Here is a 13457-nt window from a genome sequence, read left to right as displayed (position 1 = left end):
GCTAAGATGGTTTCTCAATCTTTTTTGCTGCGACCGAATTTCTCCACACTTTGTAATTTATTGCACCTTTTTTCGCCCCTCAAACTTTAATAAGCTTCAGATAGAAATCGCTTTTTTGGTGTAAACGACGTACAAACCGACGTTTTAATAAACATTAATAAGCTTCATATAAACTTGCTACCAATAAGCTTAGATGGTTTCTTAACCTTTTCAGCCCAAACGCTCAAGTATAAGAGCTTTGGCGACCAAATCTCTTCACTGGACTTTATGAACAAAACAAAAGACATTAAATTTAAATTTAATTAATTTTATCCATGTCTTTGCATTGCTTACGCACCCGAAGTTTCCCAAGTTTTAAGTCTGAGACCCTTTTAAATTTATAGAACTTTTTTTCGCCCTTCAACCTTTAGTAAGCTTTAGATAGGAATCGCTTTTCTGGTGTAAACGACGTATTTCATTTAAACGGGCAACCAATAAACAAAACACAAGACATTAAATTTGGATTTAATTAATTTTCTTCATGTCTTTGTATTGCTTACGAATATTTTTATCAAATTTCGTAAAAATATCGCTCAAAATCAACCGAAATATCATTTTATACATTTTCGTGTATTATTATGTAATCGATTAACTCTTTATTCATTTTCAACATTCAAAATGAATACCTTATACTTCTGTATGGGCTTTGATATTCTTATTACGTCTTACTACAACCTCCAACCATTATGCTCCAAAGATTATGTAATTGAGTTGGCAATATGGTTTTGAATTTGTTTAGACATTTAGACGTTGTAGGAATTCCAAAGCCCATATAGAAGTAGGTTTGAAACGTTCAAAATGCAGCCGTCATCTATATGGGCTTTTGAATTCCTACTGCTACGTCTAATCAAACCTCCATCCATTATATGCTGCAAAAAACTATAGTATTTAACTATAGTAGATGTATTAAGAATATCAAAGCCCATACAGAAGTGGGAGTATTTTGAAAGTTGAAAATGAATAAAGAGTTATTCGAAACGTTCAAAATGCTGCCTACTTCTGTATGAGCTTTAATATTCTTATTACGTCTTACTACAACCTCCAGCCATCACGCTTTAAAATTTAATTAGAACAAGCATATCTCTCTAAAACTGTGGTTGAAAACTAGATTTCCGTTTATAATGCTGAAAGGTGCCGAGAGATATTTGAGATTTTATAGTAAGCTAATTGTTTAACTTGTAAGAATATTAAGACAATTGTTGCAGTGTGATCGAAATTCGATAAAAACTATATTTTGCACACGCGAGTAATTTTTATCAAACCGCTTAACCCTAAAAAGCATAATTCGTCTGGTTCGTATATCGTAGTACAAAGACGAAACACAAAACAAATTGCCCCGCAACAGGATATAGATAACAGGAAAGCCATTACGGAAATTCAGTATTAAATAACAACTGACAATAATAACTCGGAAATTATCGGCAATTTCTGTTTCGCGAAACTGCATTTCTAAAAAACGCATTAAGCCTGTCTCATTCTGACTGCACATGTTTTCTAAAAACCTATAATTATTTATAATTTTCAATGTAAAAAAATGCATAGCGCTATAACATACGCTGCTTTTTTTTCTGTAAAAAAAACATCGAAAAAAAAACATTTTACCTGCTCTAAATTGTTAAAAACTACGTTTTCAACTTTTGTTGCAATGAAAATCTATAATTCCAACCATAGGTATTAGCAGCAGTAGAATCAGTCCCATGCGATGCTATGGTGGTATTTACAGTTACCCGGCCCTTTATGAAAAACGGTTCTCGACCCATGGCCAAAAATGCTGCAAAAATTACAAATACTACAAAAATTGTTTAAAAAACGGCAAAAATTGTTTAAAATACTGAATATAGAAGTCCTAGTTGTTTTACAAACTGTAACTCTGCTTTTAAAAGTCAAACTGTTCACTGGAACACAAAACTCACACGTGACAACAACAATCGTGATCTGGCGACCTTCTCTGTTACGTCACAAATGGTCACACGCGATTAAGCGCGACTAGAACATCAAATTAATCTCAAAAGTCCACATTTGAACTCTCAGCCGTGTGGAAACCGTGTTCCCATATGTTTTGTCGCGCCCTGACGTCATAGAATGCGCTACTAGATAGTGACGTAACAATTTAAACGGAGTTTCTAGCAATTTAAGTCTCTAAGCCAAGTTTTTTACACTAAGTTTTTTATCGATATAAACTGTAAGCAACAAACTTTAGTAATTTATTATCACGTATTAGTTATTTAGGTAAATCTCGCAATACAATATCTTGAACATTTCTCCTTTAAAGCAAATCAAAACTTATATGAAACAAAAACCTTAAAATACAGGTTATTCTGGCAACTTGCGGCGACGCAGCTATTGGGAAATGCTTTTATCAATATTGAACGTCAAAAGATATTTGAAACGTTCAACTATGCAGCCTGCTTCTGTATGGGCTTTGATATTCATTCTACGTCATACTACAACCTCCAGCCATTATGCTCCAAAGATTTATTGTAAACCTTCACAAAATGCTACTTACTTTTGTTATGCGTTTTAATATTCTTATTACGTCTAACTAACTAAAAAGTTCAGGAATACCAGGTCAAGGCCACACCTAGCAATTCTCGAATGTGAAATCGCGACAAAACAATGGGAAAGCGATGTTTCCGTTCACGTGGTTTCTGCTGGCGGCAGCGGACCCCTAATGACGTAACAAAGAACGCGCGATGCAAAAGCTAGCCGAACTTTACAGGGAACAAACGAACGTTATTTGCGGACCGCAGACTAAAAATCATTTTTGTGTCTCTACAAAATTACGGTTTCTTTAATACTAACAAATTTTTTGGCGCATCAAGTTACAAAACTCATAATTCAGCGGTTCTTTAACTGTGTCGCAACCTACAAGTATGCCTTAATAGTGATGCGAATTTTTTGTATTTTTGAAAGTAACCCATTTTTTTTACGTAGAAAGCATGTGGGTTTTAAGTGCGCACTATTTATTTGATACCTGATAATATTTTATTTTGCGACGAATCCAGGAAATTTAAATTAAGCGGATCCAAACATAATTCAATTTGTCGGTAAAACTTAATGCATTTTTACAGACAACAAACCGAAGTGTCTCATATCAATGTTTGGAAAATGTTGCAAATCAGTTTTCTAAAACACGTACCGATTAGGATAAATATATAGCCTACAAAAACATTTTTTGGTTTGTCAATCGACTGGTGCATTTCGTAGTGTTGTGACGCAACCGCCATGAACTATCGGGAAATTACACACAATGACGTCATGTTTAACACGTCATAAAAGCTGAGGTTAGTTGGATCACGAACCCAATATTTTAAGTCAAACTTTAGAGCTGAAACAAACGGCAGATTCGAATCCAAGGATTCCATATTCTACTTTGAACATTAGAACTTCACAAACAAAGAGAACCAACCTCTGCGATTAATCGACCTTCTTCGCTTGTTTTTCATCGGGGAAGCTTTCAGTTCTGAACAAAAAACTTTAACTAAGTGATGTGATTCAAAACAATCCTACCCGTAAATCTTAAAACCTATTATTTTGTAAATTAATTAAACCATTAACTAATGATAACAGCAAAATACTCAAGCAAAGCTAGCAATTCAGGTCAGACACAATAAACAGATCTTAAAAGATATATATATTTCGCCAATCAAGGCATCGTCAGTATTATCTGAATACTTACCTAACCTAAAATATTGTAATAAAACCGCTTTCAATTTTTCGGTCCGCTATGAGAGAAGCCTAACAGATTCAAACATTTCTACAGGTCATTTATATGGTTCTGACCATTGTTTCGCTTTTTTAAATCTTTTAGTTACCACCAACAAGTGCACCACATGTACTTTAGGCAACTGAGTGTCAAACTTGATGTTCTTTAAATAAACATTACATTTAAAAACACTTAAAATGGTTCTACATTTAAAAAGGGCGTAAACTAATTCCAACCCTCCCACCTTGATCTCTGTTGTTGGGTAAATTGCAGCTCAAGCCGTTGGCGACACTTTGTGGACGGTTGCAAGCCGTCAGAATATCCGCTATATGGAGCTCGGGAGTTCCGCAGACCTCGACCGTTGGAGCGGTTGCCTTAACAACGAAGGGACGCAGAGGTTGCTCCTTTTTTTCCTCTTCGTTTTTCTCCCAGTTTTTCTCAATTTGCTCCTCTTTATCTTGGTGCGTTTTATTTCGCCGCAAAACCAACTTCAAATCGTCCGATTCAACAGGAGAAAAAACTCCCACGCTATTAGTGACGTGATCTTTATCGTCATCAGGTGTGACGTCATCGATTATCAGCGTCAGAGGCTCATGTTGGTCACGCTCCGGTGCCTTATGTGACGTCACGGCGAAGGGCGGGAGATTAGAACTCTCTTCGCTTTCTGATTGGTCGGAGCGGCTGGAGGAGTCGTCGTCGTCCAGCCAATCATAGACGACGTCCGGGTATCTGGGAGGAAAGCGCTGCTCTTTAGAGAGAGTGGAAAACTTTGCTTTTTCTTGTGAACATGTTTCACAAATAATGAGGAAAAAGCAATTAGTTAAAGCCATAATATTCAATAAAATCGACATTTCGCAATTTACAGAGGTTTCAGCAATCAAGATTTTACACTGATGATGGCAAGAGTTATTGCTAACACGTCTGTAAATTGCGAAATAAGCAATTAGTTCTTCCTTTGCAAATATTTTGGTTGTTTAATATAAAAGTTGAAAAAAAAGGCAAGGCTTAAATTTATTGATATATAAATTATCCATACTGTAAAACACAAGTCATATAATTTGCTGAGAACAGGTGCTGTTGCTTTCCTAATTAAATAAAATATCCAAAGTGAGCGCAAAAATTGTGAGGGATCTTAAGATTTCTCAATTTGCGATTCCGGAACAAATTTTGTTTCGGAAAAACGATATTGGGGATAAAAATTGGGAACATACTAAACATTCCCCCAAAATGCTACACTCTGAATTGCCTTATCTTTTAATGGCATTATCTTTACATTATTGTGGGTTCATTACGAAATGGAAAGTAAAAAAAATGATAAAATAATATTTTTTCGTGGGCCCGCGGCGCACCGGTTAATAAAACTTAAAATATTATAAAAAAAATAACTTTAAATTAAATCCGTGACATCTTGTGGTTGTCTGTTACAAACTATGACGTCACATGTTGATATTTGTATAAATAACCCCCCAAACCCTCCCACCTGGGAAAGAGTCCTCCCGTCTTGTGTCGTCTGCGCATTCTAAGCCGCGTGCTGATTGGCTGATCCGACTTCGCTGTAGCGAACTCGTCGAACAGAAAGCGGGAATCGTCGCTGTCACGTGATTCATCGTCGTCCTGAGAAATGTTTGGTGTCCGATCATTTTTGTTTATTCCGATACTTTAAGCAAAAGTATCGCTGTCCGATTCGATATCAAATGACGTAATAACTAGGGATGTTCGATAATATCGGATCGGAGCCGATACCCGATACCAAATGGTAGTATCGGCATTCGTCCGATAATATCGGATCGGAGCCGATACCCGATACCAGGTGGTAGTATCGGCACTCGTACGATAATATCGGATCGGAGCCGATACCCGATACCAAATGGTAGTATCGGCATTCGTCCGATAATATCGGATCGGAGCCGATACCCGATACCAGGTGGTAGTATCGGCACTCGTACGATAATATCGGATCGGAGCCGATACCCGATGCCAAGTGGTAGTATCGGTACTCGTCCGATAATATCGGATCGGAGCCGATACCCGATGCCAAGTGGTAGTATCGGTACTCGTCCGATAATATCGGATCGGAGCCGATACCCGATGCCAAGTGGTAGTATCGGTACTCGTCCGATAATATCGGATCGGAGCCGATACCCGATACCAAGTGGTAGTATCGGTACTCGTCCGATGCTAGGTTGGTATCGGAGCCGATCGATACTCAATAAATATAGAAGTTCAATGATAAACAGACGCAGCAAATTTTATCTTGAAACGTAAATTAAAAAAATTGGGTGAAGTAACGGAATTTACACTAAAGCTATTTTGGCTTCTTAATCTGGAAAAAAACACCTTTAAATGTTACAATTTCATCTATTATGATTATTTGAGAGCATGATAATGACGTCATTTGGTATCGGTCGGCGGTCGCGATAGTCTGGTACGAAATATCGGGTACCGGAATGAAATATCGGAGGTCATATCTATGGTCAAACGTTGAATTGACAGGTTTAAGGTGTTTCTTTAATTTAGGTCAAACTTGCATGAAAGCGCTGTTAAATTGTCAATGACTTGTTATCTTCAGTTTATGGTTTTACTGTCAGCTTAAAATTTAAAGTTTCACCGCAGAAATGGCCGTGTTAGTTTTAATTCTATTTTTACGAATGAATATACTGTTGCTGCCAGGCATTGCTCCAATTGTAAAATTGTTCTTCCGGGAAAATTATATTAAAGTACCAACATTTCGAACACCTATTCGGGCAATCTTCTAAAGGAAAATATTCTATTTTTACGTTTTCAGAGTCATATTTTTTTCCGGGCTAAGCCTGTTCTTATACAATAATATGCATGAATGGCGTTAGAATTTATAAGTTTGTTATTTCGGAAAAAAGGACTGAAATTTCTAATAAAGTATCCAATTGAAACGTAGTGAATTTTAAAACCATCTCAAGTACACACAAGAACACATGACCGCAAGTCTTCGAGCAACAAGCGATCCAAAAAAATCTAAAAGATTTTTAGTGGGTTTTATAAACAAATTTTAGGCTTTTTGTAAGACAATTTAAATTGTACTGAAACATTAAAAAGAGTATTAAACAACTTAAAAAATTTTGTTTTTATAGATTCGTACACGAAGATCTAATTATATAATATTTTAATCCTTTGCCATATAGATATCATTGGATTAGTATAAAAAAGAAACTTGGCAACTATTTGGGTAATTTTTTTTTATTTTTGTGTGTGTGTGATGGTTTTAAGTTTCACAATTTTTCCAGATCTAAAAATGCCAACCAAATTTGTTATTGGATCAGTTTTAAACAATTATTTATTTAACGTTCAATTTGTGGAAGCTTACCGATTTGGCGGGAGATGAAAGGATGTCTATTGGATAATCTGAAAGACTTCTTGTTGTTACGTCGACGCTCGTCATAATGCAATCGACAATGGAAACATTTACCTTAGTGAAAAGAACAATCACATTGGCATAATGCTTGCAAAACACAATAATAATAAAGCATTGATATCCCAAATGCCCCTTGCATTTTAATCCTGATCAGGCTGATTAATTTCGTTAAGCCTTTCAAGCCAAGAAAAAAACTTTCTTGAAACAAAGTAAATTTACCACGTAAGAGATGGTTGGAGGTTGCTCGTTGGGGAATTCCCCATCTAACGACTGGACTGAAGGTGAAAATGGAGAGAAAATGTGAGAACTCCACATCGGGCTAAGATGAAAAAATACGGGTGAAAATCGTGATACAATCACGAGGTGAACACCGTGATACGATCACGAGATGAATACCGTGATACGATCACGATGTGAATACCGTGATACGATCACGATGTGAATACCATGATACGATCACGAGGTGAATACCATGATAGAATCACGAGGTGAATACCGTGATACGATCACGAGGTGAATACCGTGATACGATCACGAGGTGAATACCGTGATACGATCACGAGATGAATACCGTGATACGATCACGATGTGAATACCGTGATACGATCACGAGGTGAATACCGTGATACGATCAGGAGGTGAATACCGTGATACGATCACGATGTGAATGTTATATATGAAAAATACAAATCTGGCTAGAGATGAAAAGCTACGGGTGAAAATCGTGATACAATCACGGGGTGAATACCGTGATACGATCACAAGGTCAAGGGCGTGATTCAATCACGTTGTTAAAATCGTAATATGGTGGGTGAAAGTCGTGATATATTCACGGAGTTCATGTCGTGATATATTCACGGAGTTCATGTCGTGATGCAATAACGGGATAAAAATCGTAAAAATTAAATCGTGATATAATCACTGAGGTTAGATCACGTGTACGTCATTTTTAGCATTAATTGATTGAACAGGTCGAAATTTTTAATAATTTAATAATGTTTATATTTAATATTTTTAATACAAAGTTACAGCTAGTAATAATATGGCATTCTCGTCTGCAAACATGTGTAACAAGAATATAAAAAAGTAAAAGCGCAAACAGACCAATGTTTTATCTGATCTGCAGTGTTTTTGTCGGGTGAAAATTAAATGTAGAAGATGAGGTGAAATATATCTGATGAGATATTTTGAGCCTGGGGGAAATTCAGGTGGAATTAACGTTGGTGATGCAATGTGGCTTATCGTTGGATCACATAATTCGCGGTCGAACCTCAAAAATGTAAACCAAGATAGAAACTACAGGTGAGTTCATGCGGACTTAAAACAGGGTAGTTTGAAGTAAAAGCGATTATATGTTTAACTGCGGGACTAAAGCTTTTAAATAGGAAATTAGGTGGCACTATAAAAATAACAAGTTGTATTGAATTCTCGACAAGCTTTGCACAGCAGAGCTTCATCAGGTCAAAGCAGAAATATTTGAAAATAAGTAGCAATTTCTACTTTGACCTGATGAAGCACGGTTGTGCGAAAGCTTGTCGAGAACTCAATACAATTTATCTTTATATAGAGCCATCTGATTACCCTTTAGAATAAGACAACTACGGCCATTTATAAAGCTTATATAACATTCCACACTACCAACCTTCCATAATCGTGATAGTTCCATTAAAAGTAAAACTAATCACAGTACTGTCATCAGAAGTAAAAGTGGGATAATTTTCTTTCCAGAACGCATGAAATTTTCAGAGATAACGTTACAGCAAATATACAACGAAAACCTAGGTTAAAAACACACTTACGAAGTTGTCGGGCTTCACTGGTGAAAAATGGACATGGCCTTTGAAAAACTAAGAATATTTTACCGACATCAAGACGTTCAATATTACTCATTGACCAAACATGTACTGGGATGTTTAGAGTTCGGTTGTTGAAAACGCAAGTTACATCATCTTGCATGAAAAGCAACTTTACGTGATTAGGTATGAATTTTTTGGTTGTTTTTTTTTGTTTACCTAAAGTTCGGTCAATAATAAAATCTGAACTGGTCGCCTAAATGGAATTGCAATATTTTTTGTGCTAATCGTTTCAACGCCAAAACCTGTTTAGAACATGTAAAAAAATCTGCTTTTAGCGAACCAACCCCTGCCTAGTTTTTCACCTCAAGGTTTCATTGTTGTTGATGACGTCATCAGCTTCTACGTCATTGTTTTTGCTGCGGTCGATCTGTGCCGTGAAGTTTGCGATCCGACCGAAGATGTTGCTGCGATCGTGGATCTGGGGTTTCGAAGAGAAAGTGATTTGCTTTTGTGCTTGTGTTATTATAAAGAGATGTTGGATTTGACGAACGGCGTTTCAAGTGAATACAAGAAAAAAAAAAAAAATTTTTTATAATTGTGTGACGGGACCCTTTTATATACAACTGGAAAGAGTCTAAATAATCCTATATTAATAGAGAGACATAATACACCGCTTTCGTACAATCTTTCGTCGTGATTTACATGGATGCACACACTTATCTATACAAGCTTCGACAGTGATTTAAATGAAAATGTAATATGCCAAAAATTGTTTTACCAGCTTCGGGGGATTTTAATGCGTATTTTGCCATCCAGTGGTTTTCAAAGTTAAAAAATCCAAATAGTATTTTCGTAACCTCAGGAATTCAATGACAAACTTTTTGTGTTGTTTCTAGAAACCTAAGCTCAACGGACAGCAGTGAGATTCGCCGTCGCTTGCGAGATTGTCCACAACTTGTTTATTCACTTATAAATGTGCTACAAGCAAGCGTCGATAACGGAATGGTCAAAAATAAAGTAAATAAGAATAATATGCCTTCAAATATATGTGAGTAGTAAAGTTGTAAAATAAATCATATTAAACACGAGTTTTTAAATAAGAATCATTACTTCAAATTAATGATTTCTGTAACTTTACTTCTACTTTTTTTACTTAAAGAAAACTGGAATGAAAGTCTCAAAAAAAAAAAGAATTGGTTAATGCTGCAAAATATAGAAACGTATGGAAAGATTTTATTTCTAGAATCACAACAGCACGACTGAAGCCCTAATTCGACTAAAGATTAAGAAGAAACTTACTTCTTCAACTTGTTCAACATTGGTCGTGTTGTCGGTGCCTTCTTCTAAACAACAAATCATGGCAGCAAGTTAATTACAACTACAAACCACAATGTAAAGGATGTATAAATTGTCTTGTTGAACATTTAAAGTTCTGATACTATTCTAAGGTAAATGTCACTTTAAATTTAAAAAAATCAACTATAGAAACATCGATTTATTCACCTTTAAAAAGTAAATACTGATAACAACTATCTATTGAGCCTAATCAAGCGACCAAGGCTTTTAAAAACTAAACTTAGTAAAATCGATTTTTTCATCGCTAAATAGGGCAGCAAATAGTGATAGAATTGTCACTTAAAAATCGCTAAAACAAAATCTAAAGCAGTATAGCATCAGGCCTTAAATTCGTTAATACTTATCCTTAGTGCCAATTACTGCCAATCGTCCAATACTTTTGAAAACGAAAACTAGAAAATTCGAGTTTTTATAGCGTTAAAAGACAGCCAATAGTGATACGATTGTCACTTGCTTAAACCGAACCTAAACTAAACCTAAGCATAGCATAAGGCCTTGAATTCGTTTATTGCGTTTTAAAATTGCCACAAGCTTCATATTTCACTGTTTCCTGTTACTCATCCATTCAGACCACTCAATAAGCCCATTTCCTAATATCAATCACAAGGGTTTAATGTTAGGCGGTTAGGACGAACAGTCGCCCTTTTATCCAACGATGGCTGTAATTTGCATTTAATGCAGGTAAAATTGACAATTTTTGTGGAAAATAAACGTTGATTACAAAAACGCAATGATTATTTTGATGTTTTTCGTCACAAATCTTGCGTTTATTTTTATATTTTAAATGTTCACAGTTGAACAAAGTACAAAAGTTGCAACTGATAGATAGTAACTATACTATAGAAACCCTTTTCAACAATTAATGGTGCCCATAATTTGTCTTTAAAACGCACAAAATATAACATTTCTCGACGTAATAAAGGTTAAAAAATTACAACACGATATGAAATAGAAGACACTATTTCGCGAAAATGTACTGCCTCAAATAACTGTTAATTTTGCTTTACAAGTCATCAACGTTACTATAAGCCGGTTGTTTAACATTTGGACAAAAAGCATGAAGGGTAACACATGAAAGACAACAACTACTATATAATAGCAATAAAACTGAAACGTTTAAATTTAACAAACGTTACCAATTAGCTCCCTACGCCTCAACTAGGTATTATACTGAACAAATAACACACTAAGTTGCTATGAACCCAAAATTGGCCTGCTGAACTTCAAAACAGTGCTAAATTTAAATGGCCCAGCTCTCACACCGCACGCTACACTACAACACCACAATCAAGGTAAACTACATTTGGTAGGGCGGAAGCTTGTTAGTGTCACGTGATTGATGACGCGCTTGACACGTGGTGGGCGGGAAGTGGAAAAAAATATCGATCAACCAACAAATGAAGCTTCCTTATTGCAGATGGCCGTATATGTTAGGGCGGAGCCAGGATCTTTTTAGGGGGGCATAAAATATTTTTTTGGGGGTCATAAAAAAACTTGATGGGGCATAAACATTTTTTTGGAGGGGTCATAAAAAATACAAACAAACAGAGGTGACGTCAGAAAGGTACCTAAAAACGTGACGTAACACGTTCCGTCAAAACATGACGTATTTTCATATTATAAATCCGAAAATCGATTTGCTATATTAGGGTATTATTTAAGAAGTAATCAATTTTTCAAAAAAAAAAGTTTAATTAAAAATAAAACGTTTTAGCACTGGACGATTTTAAACTCTATTTCACTTTCACTTTTTTTGAACAAAATCAGCATACTACTGAAGTCCATTTGTATTGTGACGTTAATTATTGACGTCATTTTTGAAAAATCCTTGCCTAACGTGGTCCACGCGAAGCAAAACTAAACTTTAGGAGTTCGCGGTAAAAAAGTTTAAAAATCCCTGGTTTAAGGGTTTCAACGTAGAATTAAACCTAGAGTCGACAAAAGGAATTAAACGACATCGCCACCACCCCATGCAATAAAAAAAACTATAAAAGCGCCACCTACCGGTAGTAGTAAGATACTGTGGGTCCGGATTTTCTTGGAACCGGTTTTGGTCAAAGGCGAACCCCCCGCTGGTCTCCTTGGCCGCTTCTGGCCTCAAATGCCGCTTGTAAATGGCCGCCATTTTTGGTCTCGTTGACAGTACGCCCACCAGCGGTGTAAACTCCCATAAAGTAGCTCACCAACACAAGCCAATTACAAATCACAATTCATCTACTTAACCTTAACCTGTAACATAAAGTAAAACGTCTTGTTAAAACGCTAATGTCGATATTAATTAATTAAAAGCAATATTGATTAATCTCATCAAAAAATAAGTCATTATTAAGATTAGATATAGTGTGTTTAAATAACGCGAATTTTGTTTATAACCCAAACAAAGTTACTATAAGGCCGTTGCTTAACGGCTAGACCAAAATTATGATGGGTAATTACTAACGGACAGCACCTACTAGCAACGAAGCTTGAACTTTTGAGTATCGATAAACTGCACAAACTAGCTCTTTACCAAATTAGTTTTTCAACAGCCATTGCTAAGCTTGCAATGAAATACCCAAAAAAAATCAGTCTTGCGGTTATATTGGTATAATATCTCTGTTTAAATCGATTGATAAGGTGGCTGGTCCCCGTAACAAACACACCATTACGTGTATAGCTCATAATGCAGATTAATAGCACTTAGGGTATTTGAGAATAATGTTGGAGTTTTGCATAAGTTGCACAAAAGTTGATCCTGATTCACTAACAACATACTATAATTATTGAAAGAATAGGCATTTTAAAAATGGTACTCTGAAAATATTATCCAAACTGCGAGGTCATTCTGTGTTTGCATTACATTTAAATTTATATTTTCCTAATGCTAGTCATAAGACGTCACATAACAAAAGGTAAAAAGGTGAAATCGGATGTAAAAACAACATGTAACATTAATCATGTGTATTTTTGGTAGGGCAACCTTTCTATGGCCGCGGAAAATATGTTTCCAGTAACTGTTACCTTGGAATATTGAGTACAGAAAAGTTAACACAAAAGGTCATATCTATATTTATACATGTGTGGATAACTACATAACCTTTTCTAACATACATCTGCACCATATGGCGCACAGTAATTGGCGAAGTTTAATAATAAATGTATTTACACAGGCTTGAGTTTCATTAATTAAGAT

At 35.7% G+C, this 13457-nt stretch overlaps 1 protein-coding gene across 1 annotated transcript; it reads right to left on the bottom strand.

Annotated features, from left to right (window-relative positions):
- Positions 1-3419: 3419 nt before the first annotated feature.
- Positions 3420-12410, bottom strand: LOC146131793 (uncharacterized). The gene is made up of 8 exons (XM_083397048.1): positions 12290-12410; positions 10229-10272; positions 9292-9407; positions 7353-7452; positions 7086-7187; positions 5226-5359; positions 3990-4474; positions 3420-3502 (listed from the first exon to the last, which is right to left on the bottom strand). The coding sequence occupies exons 1-8, from the start codon at positions 12408-12410 to the stop codon at positions 3420-3422; spliced, it is 1185 nt and encodes a 394-aa protein (XP_083253174.1).
- Between the last annotated feature and the right edge of the window lie 1047 nt (positions 12411-13457).

This window comes from Ascidiella aspersa, chromosome 9, assembly GCF_963924565.1.
Source record: "Ascidiella aspersa chromosome 9, kaAscAspe10.2, whole genome shotgun sequence".
Classification (NCBI taxonomy): Eukaryota; Metazoa; Chordata; class Ascidiacea; order Phlebobranchia; family Ascidiidae; genus Ascidiella; species Ascidiella aspersa.
Note: the sequence above shows the minus strand (reverse complement) of the source record. Positions and strands in the feature narration are given on the sequence as shown.

Excerpts from the sequence above, each read along its gene's own strand:
- LOC146131793 (XM_083397048.1), bottom strand. The coding sequence starts at position 12,410 with ATGGCGGCCATTTACAAGCGGCATTTGAGGCCAGAAGCGGCCAAGGAG. Across the intron at positions 7,188-7,352 it reads CTCCAACCATCTCTTACGTG|GTAAATGTTTCCATTGTCGA; the intron begins GTAAATTTACTT and ends CTTTTCACTAAG. Across the intron at positions 5,360-7,085 it reads TTTCATCTCCCGCCAAATCG|GACGACGATGAATCACGTGA; the intron begins GTAAGCTTCCAC and ends AACATTTCTCAG.